This window comes from Curcuma longa, chromosome 4, assembly GCF_044706935.1.
Source record: "Curcuma longa cultivar G26 ecotype Majalengka, Jawa Barat chromosome 4, ITB_CL_G26_1.1, whole genome shotgun sequence".
In the NCBI taxonomy this organism is placed as follows: domain Eukaryota; kingdom Viridiplantae; phylum Streptophyta; class Magnoliopsida; order Zingiberales; family Zingiberaceae; genus Curcuma; species Curcuma longa.
Genome location: NC_133864.1, coordinates 16,784,424 through 16,802,265, shown reverse-complemented (window position 1 = coordinate 16,802,265; position 17,842 = coordinate 16,784,424). Strand labels below are relative to the sequence as shown.

The following is a 17,842-nucleotide window of genomic DNA, read 5'->3' as shown; positions in this document are numbered from 1 at the left end:
AAAATTCAAATTTAACATTTACTCGTTCACGTGTCTCATCTATCAAAACAATATCATCTGCAAACAGCATGCATCACAGTATTATATCTTAGATGTGTCCAATAAGTTCATCCATGATGAATGTAAAAATATAGGAACTTAGAACTGATTCTTGATGCAACTCTAACTTTATGGGAAATCCTTAATTAATTCAATATACGTTATGTTAACTGTCTTTTCTAGAATTCTCCATATAATTTCTTTTGGAACTCTATCATAAGCTTTTTCATGGTCAACGAATACTATGTGTAAGTCTCGCTTCTGTTCCCGATACTTTTCAATTAACTGTCTAAGATGTATAGCTTCTATTGTCGACCTTCCAGGCATAAATTCAAATTGATTTTCGATTATCGTGGTCTCCTTTCTTAGTCTTTTTTCTATTGCTCTATCTCAAAATTTCATAGTATGACTCATTAGTTTAATACCCTTATAATTTGTACAACTGTGTACTTCTCCTTTATTCTTATATAAAGAAACTAAAGTACTTACCCTCCACTAATCAAGTATTTTTTTAATTGATCAAAAATGATGTAAATATGTATATATTAGCTCAAAAATGATGTACAAAATTGGTCCTTGAACAATATATCATTTTTTAATTTCCTGGAAGGTTGCACTTGTTTTCAATTTTAACTTTCTCTGCACCTCTCAATAATGTTAGATCTGGGAGAAAGCAATGGAAATCAATGCAGTTCATCAATGAGTAAATAGATTTTAAGTTAATGTTTCAAGTTTCACTGCCTTCAACTCCCAGATCAAATCTGAAAGATAGCGGCTTCAAATCGCATCAAGACTTCAGCAAATGTTTGAAATGGATGCAGATCTCCTATTTGATACTAGTATGGATCTGTGGAGTTTAATCTATAACAGGAAAAGCTGATTCAACCTTTCCCAAGAAAGTCATCTGATATAGATTGATCGAGATATTTTAAAAATATTCAAACAAGTTACCTATAAATGAGTAACTCCACTAAAAATAAATAGATTAATTGAAAGTTCATCAAATCATGAATAAAAAATAGAATAGGTTTTCTCAAGCAAAATTAATTTTAACAAACACAACCAATCTATCCAACTCTTGGCCAATCTAAGTTTGCATATATAGGAGCCCTCACCACCTACATCTCTCACCTTGTTGTTGTATGTGATTTATAATTTAGACCAAGCATCTCATCCATTACTTCTTCATCCAGTGTCAATTGAAAGACAGAACTATTGATTAAGAGAATATAATCCAAGCGCCCATTTGTTGTCACAAGTGAACCAGATCCTTCTAAATTATATGCAATTTTCTAACAACATTGAATATTCTTTTTGTCCAAATCAGTAGTAAACTAACTTGAATTACATATCCAATCAAGGTTTTGAATTTCCTTCATCTCACCCTATATCACCAGAATTATCAACAACAAAACCATCATAAAACCCAATGCCAGGTCAGAGGTTAACTACCAAGCTTGAGCAGCTAACAAATGGAAGGGCTAGAGGAAGCCTCTATGAGCTGCAACACTCAACTGAAGGTTGCACCAGGGAACTGGCAAAACCTTGGGTGTGAAGAGGATAATGGAAATTTCAGAGCCTTTTGTAAGTCCTTTTTTCCTTTTCCTCCTCTTATTCCACCCTTTCTTCCTTCGGATTGGTGCCAACCAGCACCATCTAATATTTACATGCATGCAGTAAAATGAGTAAATCAGCTGTAACTTACATAAATATTCTGAGCAAACTAATGTAAGCATATAGCAACAGTCACAATCATTGGATAAATGATTGCCACTAAAAATAGCACAATAATATCTGCTTATCTAGTATTTAACACTATATGAACAAGCTACAAACTTCTCATCACTTTGTACTGATAGTAACTTGAAAGTAACTTGAAAGTCAAAATGAGAAAAATCCCTCAAATCTCTTCAGATATAACCAGCATACACAAATTGATGACCAAACCAGTTTCAAGAAATAGCTAGAAGCTCATTTCTCCTTAAGTTCCACAGACTTAGATCAATGAGTTTACTTACCATGCACAAAAGTGAAATCTTTCACATGCTTCATGTCCAAATCACGCAGGTTAATAACATATGATGATTCAATTCGAACAGATACCGCTCCACCACTAGTAGTAGGCTCATCATCTCCTACTATCCCTTGACCAACCTAAAAAGAGAGATTAAGGGAACGTGTAGAGGAAATAAACAAACATAAACAAGCTAGCTTAAATATCAAATTTAAGAGAAATAGAAATCAAAGACACTAAAAACTAGGTAAAGGGAAAGATTGTATTGACAGCTAGTTCAAGAAAATTACTGGCTTCCAGTCTCTATTGACAGATGGTCTTAGTTAACATATGCATGATGATTAGTTAGGAGAAAATACAGTCACAGTGTAATTTGCAGTATGTTAATTGTTGATGTCAATCAAGACCTCAAAAAAGAACCATCAATAAACATAACAACAATCGAGAACAAAGGAGCAAGTTGGTACCTGAGCAGCCTTAAGAATTATCATTTGAAGCCCATATATTAGCACTCCACTACAACGGCCAAGGGGATCTGCCTTTATTACAGGGCCCCTTGCAAAAGATTCTCTGCCTCTTTTTAGATACTGCCAATCTGGCCCCTCAAAGCAATGCATTGAACTGGAAAACATTATAAAATGAAAATCTGAAAGTCTTCCTAGAACCAATATTTGGGCAGATCAACATAACTTCGAATTGATATGGAGAAGAATACAAATAGTTTCAAGTCTTTTGACATTTATTTCAATTTTCAGGTAAATGGTCACAAGATGTACTTGTTAAGTGGAGAAGAACATGCATATGTTATTCATTTTTTGCTCTGTCAAGATTCTAATTAAGATGGCATATATCTTATTAACTCTTATAGATGTACAGTCTAATTAATTCTAAACTGGCTAAGCTATGTTCACTAACTTGTAAACTTTGCTCACTAGCCTGTGCACAGTGCTATTGAAACATCTTTTAGCATCCATTACTCTACAAGGCTCTATAGCATGTTTGGACCATCTATGGTGCTGATCCCAAAAATTAACTAGCAATGAACACTAAATCCTTGTTAATTCAATGCTTCTCTACAAGTGAACAAGATATGACATGAAGTTAAAAGTGTCGTTATGAATGCAAAAATATTTTCTAGATTTTCCATAAGTGATTCACTTTTCAGATTCAACTAGGAACAAGCTTATCAAATTCAACATACTCATTCTATCATATAATTGTTAGTCATCATTCATGCCTTTTTTTTCCCCAAATGCATGCACTAAAGTATAAAGTGAAGTAACACTTCTATGGCACTTTCCTACAGACTCCTCCCCTTTTCATCCAATTGTTGAATTTGTTTTTAACAATACTAATAGTCTAGCATCATCCCATTCAAGATTTTTAATTTTGACAGTGTTGAGAATCTGATGTCTGGCTAGAATAAAATGGTTTCAGTCTCATCCAGTATAGCTTGTGTAGTTATCTGGCGCCAAACAATGCAGAAGAAGAGAGGAAGGAAGAAAGAAGTAGGAGGAAGAGGTTTTACTTTAAGGTTTTGACACCTTCCAGATCTTAGCTTCTATTGTTTGCCAATGATCTTCACATGAGTGACTTTCACCTCCCAAGTCATCTGCTATAACTTCCTCGACACTAGTCCTCCAAGATTGAAAACATACTTTTTCATAAATCCTATGATCCAGATAAGATAGGAGATAGGGAAGTGGGTTAAAAAGATCACAAATGCAAATGAGAACAGTTGTGGTACAGTCATCATATAGTTCACCTTCAACAGCTAAATATGCTATGGGGAGAAGCTAAGGTATAAAATGCCACCTAGTAAGAGTGGACCTGTAATCCTAGCCAATTGAGAGTACAAGGGCTTCAATTATGTGGCTTTTGGATGAATCCCACCTAAACATGGATACAGTGAATTATCCCATTAAACATAAGCAACTAATTCCACAATGTCAAATCAGTGCATTGAAGAAAGTAGGAGAAACACATTCGTAGTTCCATAACTACAAAAATATAAGTAATTCTCCTCAAGTCATTCGCTCATCAGAATATCATTATCAACCAAAGCTCAGACAATTCATAAAGAAGGATGCCCAACTTATCTGGAATGAGCAATGACTCAGCAATTCATGCAGCAGGTTTGCGTATATTTTTGCAAATTTTCAGTACTTCAAACAATAAAACATCAACTCCCTCTGATTCCCTAATAGTAACCCAAATCAGCTGAAGTCCCATATACCACAATAAAAAGATATCTGACTCATGCTGACTAACTGGGGCATGTGACTCTCAGTTTATAGTCAGTTGTGTAATCAAAGCTTTTCTAAGTTACCAGCACTAGGGAAGGTCATTGGATGTATAGTCTTTTTCAATGAATCATTAATGTTATGAGTTATGTGACTCCAAAACAGATATGGATAGTTCTTATTCTGACAATAATATGATATATGAACAATTTTATTTATTGCTGTCCAAGGAATTGAGAGAATGTGAATACATATATTACCTTGTACGCAATCCATGGGATGAATCATCGTATTCCAGAACTGTAATTTTTGCATCTTGAAATGCCAGCATTATTGAGTCTCTTCTATCATTGTGGTTGTCAGCTCCAACAGACATTATTGCCATTGACTCAACATTCCCATGTAAACTATGGCAGAAAATACTTTAGCAATTAAAACCTTGAAGAATTTACTAAAGTTAACAAATAAATTTCACAATAGACCAAGATGAAAGCTTGACATTTATTTGTTAAGCTTCTAATATAGCAAGTCATAAATAAAACATATATTCCAGCGACAATGATCCTTCATGCATAAAAATTTATTAAAAAGCAAATGTCATTCCCAAGAATATCATCAATAATTGTAAAATGAAGACATAGAAATTGTTTTTCAACATGACAGATATGAGTGAAATGTATAAAAATTATGAAAACAGCAATTTATTTATGTCTCTAAGTCTAACCTTTTTAAGTTCATGACATATTTTAGTTTAAAATTTTATTTGAAGTGATTTATTTATGTATAACAGTACAAGGAGAACATCATTTTTGCTTCACCTTTGGAAAAAAACTAGTTACCACTTCTAGTCTAGTAGGTGAACAATATAACAGATCACCGACTCAGATTAAGTAGTAGAAAAAAGAAATGCTTCAGACCTGCCTGCAAAGGGTCAGGAATTTTTAACAAAGGCATAACCTTTTTACTAATTTTCCAATCAGATGGACCATGTCATGAAGAAGCTTAAGAAAATAACTGTACCAGTGCTCCATTTTCTATAATGAGGACAAATACTGTGAACTAGTAATTTAGGACTTCATCATAAGAATAGGCTATGAATTAACCATGCCCAACTAACCCTACTCACTGATAGGTCGAGTTTTTTGTTCAAAGAAACAGCCTATGTACATGTGGTCCAGGTTATCATTGATTACCCTAATGAGTTCATCTAAAATTTGTTCATATTTACTCTCTCTTTAAGTGTTTTCCACAAGGCATGATCAAGTTATCTACAAACAATATCTATGGGCATTTGTCTCCATTGTCTCAATTTTGTTTTAACTTTTCAGTATGCAAAAAAGTGATTTCAGATATCCAACCATATGAACCAAGTGATGGCTCCTGATCATGCAGTGTCTCACTCTAGCATCGTATGGCTAACCTAAATTTACTTTCATAAAAAATGTTGCACACAGACCCAGCACCATCCTAAGAAACCTAGATTGTATGGACTTAACCATTTAAGCCAAAGGTAGTTAATCCTGTATGTGTGTGAAATATCAAACCAAGCTTTCGATTTGCATGCAACAAGTTGTGGTCCCAACTGTTGGGGGTCAGCTAGATGAATCTTATCAAGCCATTGAATTTCAAGCAGGTCCCAACTACTAAAGGGTTTGACACTTTGCCCTCTGCTAATGAGTGCCTTAAAGGTTGAAAGAGCTACAGACTGACTCTTATTCTCAGTGTCATTGTGCAGTTCTATTTGCCAATAGATAGAATTGAACTCTCTAGCACAAATAAAATGCCATATCATTCATAACAAGTACATTCTCAATGAGTAGTTCACCATCTAATGATAGTATCAGAGGTACAGATTTTATCATTCTTGTTATAAACTTATACGTTATGATGATGCCAATTAGTCAGAAATTTAGATGTGCTAATTCATAATACTAATTCTCAGCCAACCTTTTGTATAGCCAAAATTAAAACATGATATTTTTCCCCAAACAACTCAATAAGACATTACATAAATTTTCTTGCAATGTGATACAGGAGGATCCAAAGGTTTTTATTTTTAATAATTCTTATTTTTTGGTAATTTTTGAATTTTTGGTATTTAGAGTATTTTTGATAATTTCTATCTTTTAAATTTATTTTATTTTATTTTTACTTTGAATCTGTTTAAGAATTTTAAGATTTGGAATCCGTTAAGATTTCTCCTTCTATTAGGATTTTTTCCTTTATTTGCGTCTTAGGGTTTTGAGTTTATATAAATCATTGTCTAGTTAATGTTAGCAAAAAAAATTTTGGTATAATAATATTTTCGACAGTGTCATTTATTTCCTTATCTCCTGATATTCTTTTGAATCAATAGATTTTAAAAGATTGATCTCCGACGTTCACAGTCGATCAACGGAATTAATTCAGCCCACAAAATAATCGTTATCCCGTCCGACGTCAATTGATATCAGAGCTCTTAGTTCTCATGGATAGTCATCGTGATCGTGGTCGTGACATGCAAGTTCCGGCTAAAGAAGTCTCGCACCGTGATCGTTGCACTCGAGATGAGATACTTGAAGATCTACAAAAACAAACCACAAAGTTATCCGAGCATCTAGCGGCACAAGATCGTAAAGGTCGTAAGTTTCCTTATTCCCATTTTGAAAAATCTTTAATTTCCAATCAAGGAGAGATGTCGAAGTGCAAGTTTGATTTCGAAGGATTCGGGATCAACTGCCTCGCCACCTACAACTTCGAGAGAATGTCGATTCCGCAACGCCTCTACATCCCCCTTTCTTCCCACGATGGCGGAGATAACCATGAAGATGCGAATCTTGACAACATCGAGTATGGCCAATCCTACTCTCTCGATCATCCGATCACAGGAGGCAGCGGAGACGACAACAAGATCGAAATATTTGATGATCCAGTTTATAACGATGTTGACGAAAAGGAGATAGACCTAGACAAAGTGTTGATCGAAGACTAGAAGCTCACTTTGTCCGACGACAATCAACAACTTGGTTCATCTATCGACAAAGCCCCAGTCTCCATCATCTCGCCCTGCATTGACCTAGTGTCCCAATTTATTCAGCATGAAGACGAAACCAAGGTGATTAACGAGCCAGTATATGATGATGATGAAGTTGACAAGGATATGGACTTTGAAAGAGAGGAATCAAATATTAACAGTGTTCTGGTTATAGAAACTGACAAACAAAGTAATTTAGAATTATCTGTTTACAGTGACCAAAATCAACAATGTGAGAGCATAGTTATTGAGACACAAGAGGAATCCAAAACATCTATCGTAGAAGCTAATAATGAAGAAAGCAAAGAAGAACTTAACAATATCCACCATGAGAAGGAAGATGGGACAATTGTGAGAGTTGATGAGAAGCAGTTTGCAGCCGAAGAAGTCTCTTCGATGGCGTTAATCAAGATGAAAGAAATTACTAAACCCTACCTTGAATCTGTTGTGAAGAATGTTGTTGTCATTGTTCCTGCTTACTTCAATGACTCCCAATATCAGGCCACAAAGGATGTCGGTGTCATTTCTGATCTAAATGTGATGAGGATCATCAATGAGCCCACTGATGTTGCTATTGCCTATGGACTTGACAAGAAGGCAAGCAGTGTTGGTGAGAAGAATGTTCTTATTTTTTATCTTGGTGATGACACTTTTGATGTCTTTCTTCTTACTATTGAGGAGGGTATCTATAAGGTCAAGGCTACTGTTGGTGATGCTTATCTTTAACTACATGGTCAACCATTTTATTCAGGAGTTCAAGAGAAAAAACAAGAAGGATATCAATGGTAACCTTAGGGCTCTCAGGAGGTTGAGGACATTATGTGAGAAGGCCAAGAGAACACTCTCCTCCACTGCACAGACTACTATTGAAATTGATTCTTTGTACGAGAGCATCCATTTATACTCCACCATTACAAGAGTCAAGTCTGAGGAACTTAATATATATAGACTTATTCAAGAAGTGTATGGAGCTGGTGGAGAAGTATTTCAAAGATGCAAAGATGGACAAGAGCAACGTCCACGATATCGTACTCATCAACAGATCAACGAGGATTCTCAAAGTCCAACAACTACTAGTAGATTTTGCCGAATTGATGTCAGATTATCTTCCTCTTGAACTACCACCTGACACTAATCTAAACTCGAGGATGAGTTCTTTCAACCTAGGACAACTGATGCAGGAGAATTTGAAGATTTTTTATTTTTGATAATTCTTATTTTTTTATAATTTTTTAGTTTTTTTATATTTAGAATATTTTTGATAATTCCTATCTTTTATATTTATTTTATTTTATTTTGAGTCCGTTTAAGAATTTTAAGATTTGGAGTCCGTTAAGATTTTTTCTTTCTATTAGGATTTTTTCTTTATTTGCGTCTTAGGATTTTGGTCTATATAAATCATTGTCTAGTTAATGTTAGCAAAAAGTTTTTTATTTAATAATATTTTTGACTGTGTCGTTTATTTTCCTATCTCTTGGTATTCTTTTGAATCAACAGGTTTTAGAAGATTAATTTTTGACATTCACAGTCGATCAACAAAATCAATATTGCCCGCAGGATAATCACTATTCTGTCTTTCTAAATCTTCTATTCACTACTACAGTGTCATCAGTCGATTGATCAAATCCATCAGTCAATTGATTTTGGTCAAATTGATTTTTCAACTCTCTATTTGCTATAACAAAATGAACAGTCGACTGATCGAACTCATCAGGTGGGCATCACTATGCAAATCACTATTCATAATACTGTAGCATATCACTGTTTATAATACTGTAGTAGAGTACTAGCCACAATTACTATAACAAACTACTATTTATAGTTACCGTAGCAGATTACTATAGTAAATCTTATTTTCAGGGTTTATAATTAGTCGATTGATACACCTATTTCAACCTTACCACAATTGAATTCTTATATTGCCAAATATCCGATTGACCTCAACCTAGCAAGACTTCCTTTGCCCAACATCCAGCCAACTTTAACTTGTAAGGACTTCATAGTTGCCTAGCGTCCGATCAACATTGACTTGTCGGGACTTCATTGTCTAGCATTCGATCAACCTTAACCTATCGAAACTTCATGTCTTATGCCAACTCTATGTTGAACTTTTCAATCGCCAAGTATTTTGGTCAACTGTGATCCACTTGGACTTTTCTCTTGTCAACTCTCTATTGGACTTCTGATCGTTAAGTGTTCGGTCAACCATTCCCACTAGGACTTCTCACTCTACCAACTAATATATTAATCGACTGTCTAGTATATGATCGAAACCTTAACCTACTTGACATCCAACTAACATATTGATCAACTATCAAAATGCAACTCAAGTCAACTCAAGCTCGGTCAACTTGGTCAACCTTGACTAGATATTGATTGCATCAACATCAGAAACAATCTGCAGCGAGAGTTGGAGAAGTTTGGTTCGGTAGGTATATATATTCCCAATTGAGCATGTTCTCATAGCACATGAGTGCCAACTGTGGGGCTAGAGTTGTCAATTTGAGTTAGGCCCGTCGGATTAGCCCCTCCGTCAAACAATTTAAGTGGGTTGGGTTGAAATTTTATCAACCCATTTTAAGATGAGTTCAGATGGGTCGACCAGCCTAGGCCCGCGATCTGCGTGGGTTGGTCCGCGACCTGCGTGGGTTGACTTGCAGATTAAGAAAATTTATTTTTTTCTTTAAAATTTAAAATTAAAAGAAAAAATTTAATGAATTAGTGGGCTTATTCGTCTAAACCATAATCCAAATTTAAAAATTTTAACTTGACCATTTAAATATACAATCTAAACTTAAAATTTTTAATATTTTCTATATTTTTTATTTTTTGATAGGCCCGTGGGTTGGCCCACCTAACCCGCAAACCGCCTTAAGTTGGTTTGGGTTGAAAATTTTTCAACCTACCAACTTGGTGGGCCAACCCGCCCCGCCCTGCCAGATGATTGGTTTTTGACGAGTTGGTCCGCCCTGCCATGGGTTGACCTATTTGACAGCTCTATGTGGGGTTGAGTGCCCGATGGTGGGGCTATTTTTATAATATGATTTATTTTGAGGATGTTCCCAAAATGAGTGCATATTTGAAGTCCTGTGTATCACACATCAGAGATGTTCCGGATCAGTATGTTCCCAAAGGGAGGGCATCTCTAAAGTCTTGTGTATCACATATCAAGGATGTTCCCGATCAGGGATGATCTCAAAGTGATTGCATCTTTGAAGTCCTGTGTATCACATATCAGGTATATTCCTAGTTGGATATTTTCCAAAAATAAGTGCATTTCCGAAGTCCTGTGTATCACATACTAAAGATGTTTCTAGTCAGGGATGTTTTTAAAGTGAGTATATCTCTAAAATCTTGTGTTTACACAGATCAAGGATACTCCTAAAGTGAGTGTATGTCTGAAATCTGATGTGTCACATACCAAGGCAAATTAACTCGGAGGGGGATAACCTAGGTGGGATATACAGTCGAATGGGTTTACCTGAGATATATCAAATGTGAATCCTAATGGAATTTTTATTTTAGAATTATTCATGATAACTATTTATTTTGTGACATCTAAGATGCAGATGCGTGGGTGATCAAAATAATCACACGCAATTGATTACATGCCATTACTATCACTAGAAAAATGTTTTTTAGTATGCAATTGATCAAAATAATCACATGCAATTGATCAAAAAAATTATGATAAATGATTTAACTGTTGATACAATTGACCTCTAGACAAGGTCGACAAAACTCGAGTTGGATTGTGATATTTAATCAATATGTTTATGGTTGAATGAGAGGTTAAGTAAAAAGGAAGATTGTTAGTGCAATTGGATTGGATTGAGTTTTGATGTTTGAGCAAGATGTTAAATTGGTCAAAATTGATCGGACACTTGGTAATGAAGAAGTCCAAGTGGATCATGGAACTCCAGAACACTTAGCAATTTGAAATTAGCAAGAGCAAAGTCCAAGTGAATCATAGTTGACTAAACACCTGACATGAAAAGTGAAGCTCAAGTGTGTCCTGAAGGATCAAACACTTGGCTTGTGAAGTGAAGTTCTAATATGTGGTGAAGGATTGGATGTTAGACATGTATGAAAAAGTCCTAACAGATTATGAAGGATCAGATGTTAGGCATGTGGGAGAAGTTTTAACAAGTTATGGAGTACCGAATGATGGACACAAGAAGTGAAGTCTCGAGATTAACATTGGCTAGATGACAATTCAAGATTGATTGATGCTAGATAATGATAAAGTCTAGGTAAGTTGAGATTGACCAAATGTTTGACAAAGTAAGAGTTCAATCTTGGTAAGGTTGAAACAGAGTTATCAGTCAACTAATATAGGTATGCCAATTGATTAATGAACCTGAAACTCAGAGTGTTCGGCGTGCTTAAGAGGTTAGGATATTGGCAGCAATCGACTACCATAAATATATATAGTAGTTGATTGCTTGAGTCAAACCAAAAATTGTTCAGGGTTTGCCACACTCATTCAAGAAATTTGTACAACACTTGATTGTTAGAGACCACCAGTCATATGATTTTACAATTAATTGATGAACTTAATTAATGATGTTGTGCAACGAATAGAAAATTTTATAGTCGATTTGAAAACTTGAATGATGATGGAACAGTCAACTGTTATGGTGCTATCAATCGATTGTTATCCCTGATGTTGAGTTGGATTGAGCAATTGGGAAGAGTAATGTGTGAATCAATAGTGGAGCAATCGTTTTCTTATGCAATAAAAATGATTAAATGGATGGATGATTGCAGACAATAAACGTTTTCTTATTCAATTTTTTTGCACATCTATCCTTTTCCCTTTTCCTTATTATAGGTTGTAGCACAATAGTGTTGTCAAATAATTTTCAAACTTGGCCAAGTTTTTCATCAAATATTTCTTATTCAATAACGATGCTTATTCAACGAGTGCTAAATTAACCATGCTTCCTCTGCTCTTATCCAAATCCAATTGATTCTTAATATTGACCACAAATTAAAAAATTAATTTATTATACACAAGATTAAAGTTAGTTAGAGGAAAGGAGAGCAAACATCATTTAATAACTATTAAATAAGAAATATTTAATGAATAAAAGATTCCTGCATGTAAAACTTGGTAAGTTTAGACAAAGATTTGACGGCTTTATTGTGCAACAATCAATAAAGAGAGGAGAAAACAAAAACGATGGATTAAAAAAAAAAGTGGCTATTTTTTTTATAAGGTAAAAATTTCTTGATTCTTTCATACTATATGAAGCGCGTCGGCCCCACGACCATCTATGAGGAGGTAAATCGAGAAAGTGCAGTTAGTTACGACGCAGGAGGGTATTGCCTGGCTTCGCCAGGATTCGAACCCTGGCCCTCTTCTGCAAGTCTGCTGCAAGAAATCGAGAAAATTTCTTGATTCTTTCATACTATATGAAGCGTGTTATGCTGCCCATTAACATGATTGAATTAATTATTACAAAGCAAATTTGTTATAGTAGGCAAGGGTTGTCTTTTCCGTAGTGATTAATTATAATTTTTCGATTTACCTTCTCATAAATGGTCGTGGGACCGACTGTATAGGACCGTTGGGATGATAGATTCTACCTTTTGCCGCAATAAAGCATGTTATGCAAGGAATGAGCCCTTATTTTTTGATAATCTAGGTATTTAATTTTTTGAATAGACTAATCCTATAAGTGATCGGACCAGTATCATGAAAATTTTACACCAATCACCTAGGTAAATCAGAAAGCATGAATAATGTGTCACTACCTAGCTAGCTTTCTAGGATTATCTTCCTATTAAAGAATATTAATCTACAGTACATCATAGTTAGGAATCAACTTATAAATATCTTGTTAACTACGAAATTAATTACCTTATTGTTACACCGTAATCCGTCCAAGGAGTAAGCCTTTAGAAGGTATCAAAGGGGTTGGGTACTCATACGAAACATGTTATATTAGTATTAAAAAAACTATACATTGGTTGGTGAGCTTATATGTTAATTTATAACACACAAAATGTCATCATGGATTAAACCCGATAAAAGTAATTTAATGGATGTATTCATTATGGGTTTGGTTAATGGATATGAGTATTATGTTTGTAAAAATCTATTAACTCACTTTTTTTATTATTGTTGATGGGATGATAATAAATATGTTCTAAGGCTAAAAAGGATTATTGTCCCCGTAGGGTGGAGAGATAATCAATTATGATTGGCTCTTCCTTTCTTCCATCCAAAGCGATGTCCTAACCCCTATGGAAGATCAAGTCTTGTTGGCTCTCAAAATTTCAAGATAACAATGTCTTTGGATTTAGGTGTGATTTAAAGTTTTTATTTCATTTTCACATTTAATTATCTCTTGCATTTAACAAATTGCTATAAATCTACAACATGATCGTGGATCTATCTACGCGCACACCTTCTTCATGACCTTTTGTTGTCCGTGTCTATCTACGCGCACACCTACTTCATGGCCTTCCAGTGTCCACGTCTATCTACACGGGCATCTTCTTCATGGTCTTTTGGTGTCTGCGTCTATCCGCTCGCACACCTTCTTCATAGCCTTGGGTGTCTGCATGCATCTCCTTCATATCAGATCTGGCATAGCAATAGATTTTTTTCATCGAAGATTTTTTTTCGAGTTTTGCTCAGCACATAGCAATAGATTTTTTTCTGAGTTTTGCTCAACACATAGCATTTTTCCAAGTCTTGCTCAGCACATAGCAATAGATTTTTTCCTCTTCTGCTCTAGTAAATTTCAGCTATCAAAAACTGCATTCTTTTTTCTCTATTGTTCTTTCTTCCAACGACGGATTAGGTTCTAGCCCTCAAATAGCAACTCCTCATCTTTTTTATTATTATTTTCCATCGAAGATAAAATTCAGAACCATGTCAGATCTGTCATATCGTTGATTCATATTGATAGTCATTGCTCTAGAAGATTTGATTGGCTATCTAATTAAAAAAGATATTCTCAATATATTAGCAATCAAATTCAATGTTCATCAATCAGACATAATTATTGCAAGTTGCACCTGAATTAAAATTTGAGATTATGTGCAAGTTATGTGTGTATTAAACTTTGAGATTATGCGCAAGTTGCGTGTGCATTAAACTCTTTTTTAGTGAAATCCATGGCATTTGAGTGATTCTCCTTGTATCCACATAGACCATATCTTTATCCTCTACAACTACATAAAATAGACATTTTCTCATTATCCTAATATGAATTTTTAATGTGATAGATTGATAAGTTCTGTCTTGTTCACAATGTGTTTCATCCTATAAATGTGATTAATTATAGCTATTTGTATGGTAGTACTATCTAGTCTCTAAGGGATGAACGATATAAACCCTCTAACTCGATCGAGACTATCTTTTAGAGATAGAATCATATTTTAAATTTATAATAGCAAAATTTAGAAAATAAAAATATAGAACGACTCCAATGGCTCTAGGTGGAATCCGCCATCCTAGCGGTCTCACATAGTCAGTCCCACAACTATCTGTAAGAAGGTAAATCAGAAAATTGCAGTTGACCACTATGAGAGAAGGCATTGTCTCGGCTTCGTCGAAATTCGAACCTTGCCCACTGCAGTAAATCTGCCCTACAATAACCAACTCAACCATGCCCCAAGGGCAACTACCATGGCTCTAGGGAATACAATAGTGGAGGAGATTATGCAATTTAAGTCGTATATGTTTATGTAGTACTTATGGATGAAATTATTTTAGACTTAACACTCAAATAAAATTAGGAACATAAATTAATTCCATATATGTTATGGAATATAACAGATAGATCATATTTGAGATTTAAATAGTTTAGATCTACTATTAGTTAAAATTGGTATATTGATCTAAATAGATTTAAACTAAAAAGATAGGCAATGAATAAGTTTAGAGGTCTTCATTATTGTTGAAACTCAACAAAGATTCATCCGTGGAATATAGACAATTCTAAGTCAATATATATATCAATTTTTAAAAATTATTATATGGATCTAAACTTTTTTAAAATTGTAAAATAAAAATGTAAAACAACTTAATAAATTTTAAGAAGTATAATGTAGTCCATATAACCCAAAACTCCTACATGAATATATATTTTATAAAACAAAAAATAAAGGTATAAAATAACTTAATAAATTTCAAAGAGTACAAAAGAATATTAACTTGTAAAATTTAATAAATATAGACTCATCTAATAGTTTTTAGAAAATTACACTAAAAAAATTTAAAATGAGCATGTTTTTTTCCAACATTCTTCAATTTTTTTTCCCGTGTTTTCATTTTACAGACAATCCACCAATCAATTTGTCATATTTCAAATTAGGATATGAAGTATAAAATAATGAATCGCTTATTATGCCAACATAAATGGTTCATATCTCTTATACAAATTTTTATGATTTATTTCAACTAAATTATGTTGTAGATGCACCTTCATCCTTTGACAGGCAAATCAGTGACACATAAATAAAATAACTCATATTTCTGGGTCATAGTATTCTACTTCTAAAATTTCATCTAATAACTATAAAAATCATTATTTGTAACTCTATCATTGGATGATTAAACATAAACTTTACTATTCATTGTAGTCTTTTCCATTTTATATTATTGAGTATGAAAATTATAGAGTTGATCAGCAAACCTCAATTAGAAGTGATTTAGTAAACTTATTTATTTATATAGAATTAAGCAAAGCTATACATACACCCACCGACAGCACTATTACTTCAGGCCTACAACATAAGCACACATTTTACATACTTTAGGTATAGACAGGCACAAGCAACAATAGGCAGAGACATATATGGCAATCATTGAGACTAGGTCACAGCATTTGTCGGCGAGGGGTCCACAGGACGTGGTCGATGGGCAGGAAATGGCAAACCGGCTCTGCACTCCCCGGCTTCACCTGCAGCACCTGAAGCATCACGTGCCGCGGATTCCACGAGGTCGTGTCCAGGTGACAAACTGCGATCGCCTCCACTCGGCTCCCGTCGCTCCCCGTCAAGCTCACCGTGTAATCCCTCATCCCCCTCCCCACCGCGTGGCAGTGGAACACCACGTACGCGTACGGCTCGGCGTGGCAGAAAACGCCCAGTCCCTTCCCGCCCATCCTTTCGAACCCCTCCACTGCGTACCGATGCATCGCCGCCGCCGCCGTGGCGTTCGCGACCGTCGACACCGCGCTGACATCGTCGGTGGCCAGAGCCGAGACGGCGAAGTCGACCATGGATTCGATGGAGGTGGCGCAGTGCTTTGTCTCCCTTGCATTCGACGTGCGCTCGCACCGTTCCAAGGTCGCGCTCATCTCCCGGGCTTCCTTCGAGTTAGGGTCGACGGAGAGAAGCTCGAGGACGTCGGGGAGCTTGTCGGAGGAGAAGGGGAGGGCGTCGGCCACGCGGCGAGGGAGGAGGTCGGCGTGTTTGGAGATGGTTTGCTTGAATTGCAAGTCGAAGGTGGCTCCGGGAAACAGGTCCTTTTCGAGGAAGAACAGAGAGCGGGAGGACTTGTCGCGGAGTTGCTCTGCCGTGGCGGCGTTGTAGTAAATGGAGGTGGCTCCGGGAATCACCTCTTCTTCTTCGGAATCCGGCGACGTCCATACGCCGGGGCTCGTCTCTGCAATTCAATTCATATATATTGGAATTCCAAATTAATAAGATTAATTATAGTAATGAAAATATACGCGGGTAAAAATCAATAAACCAGGAGGGTGAAGGAGGTCATGGATGTTGCTAGGGATGGGAGTGGTCGGGAGAGCAGTTTTCCAGTAGAGCTCCGGCGACGAAGCAAGTGCCACTGATGGATGGGCTACTAGTCCGGCGAGGAGCTGCCACCAAATCAAAATTCATGTGCACATAATTAATTGAAGAAAACAAACAAACGTCATACAAGGCAAATCTATTGAATCAGATTACTGACTGATTCAACCAAAAAACTTCTATTGATTAATAATACTAGAGTGCTGTGAATTTGCTCACCCCAAGGAAGAACACGAGCAGGTTAGCCATGAACAATATAATGCAGAGTAGAAATTGAGGATTGGTAGATGGCTCATGAATACGCATTTGGGCACACTTAAATAGAGGAGAAATGGGGAAGCTGAAATATTTTCTTATTTCGCACTCACTTCACGTTGTATTATTTTTACTAAATTACAAAAAAATAGGCCGGCACAAACTTCCGCTCTATGCGGGTCTCGTGAAAGATAAGACCACGTTATAAATGAAAATATTTCTGCCAATCAATCTTGTATAGTGCAATATATATATAAAGTATATATATAAGATTACTGTAGTAATTACTGTTTATAATACTGTAATAGATGACTATTTACAGAGTATTATTCATAATTACTCTGACAAACTACGAACTGTTTATAATTATGATACTAAGTTACGGTAGTAAATCTTATTTTCAGAGTTACGGTAGTCGATTGATAAAATCATTTAATTTCGGTACGGTATTATACCGAAAATGTTGCTATACCGAAATACCGAACAATAAAAATTGCGTACCGTTAC

General features: G+C 35.5%; 2 protein-coding genes across 2 annotated transcripts in view; both read right to left on the bottom strand.

The window, feature by feature from the left end:
- LOC141826647 (cleavage and polyadenylation specificity factor subunit 1) overlaps positions 1-17,842 on the bottom strand; it is an 86,108-nt gene that overhangs the window by 33,753 nt on the left and 34,513 nt on the right. The window contains exons 2-4 of the mRNA XM_074713913.1: positions 4,557-4,703; positions 2,521-2,674; positions 2,058-2,193 (exon numbers count right to left, since the gene is read on the bottom strand). Coding sequence (XP_074570014.1) covers positions 2,058-2,193; positions 2,521-2,674; positions 4,557-4,703 — 437 coding nt within the window. The remainder of the gene's footprint in view (positions 1-2,057; positions 2,194-2,520; positions 2,675-4,556; positions 4,704-17,842) is intronic.
- LOC141828301 (BURP domain-containing protein 6-like) lies at positions 16,018-17,383 on the bottom strand. The gene is made up of 3 exons (XM_074715702.1): positions 17,300-17,383; positions 17,025-17,148; positions 16,018-16,937 (listed from the first exon to the last, which is right to left on the bottom strand). Exons 1-3 carry the CDS (start codon positions 17,327-17,329, stop codon positions 16,147-16,149), a joined length of 945 nt encoding a protein of 314 aa, XP_074571803.1. The 5' UTR covers positions 17,330-17,383; the 3' UTR covers positions 16,018-16,146.

Coding starts and splice junctions, on each gene's coding strand:
- LOC141828301 (XM_074715702.1), bottom strand. CDS start 17,329: ATGGCTAACCTGCTCGTGTTCTTCCTTGGG. Junction 17,149..17,299: donor TGCTCGTGTTCTTCCTTGGG/GTGAGCAAATTC, acceptor ATTTGGTGGCAG/CTCCTCGCCGGACTAGTAGC. Junction 16,938..17,024: donor TGACCTCCTTCACCCTCCTG/GTTTATTGATTT, acceptor ATTGAATTGCAG/AGACGAGCCCCGGCGTATGG.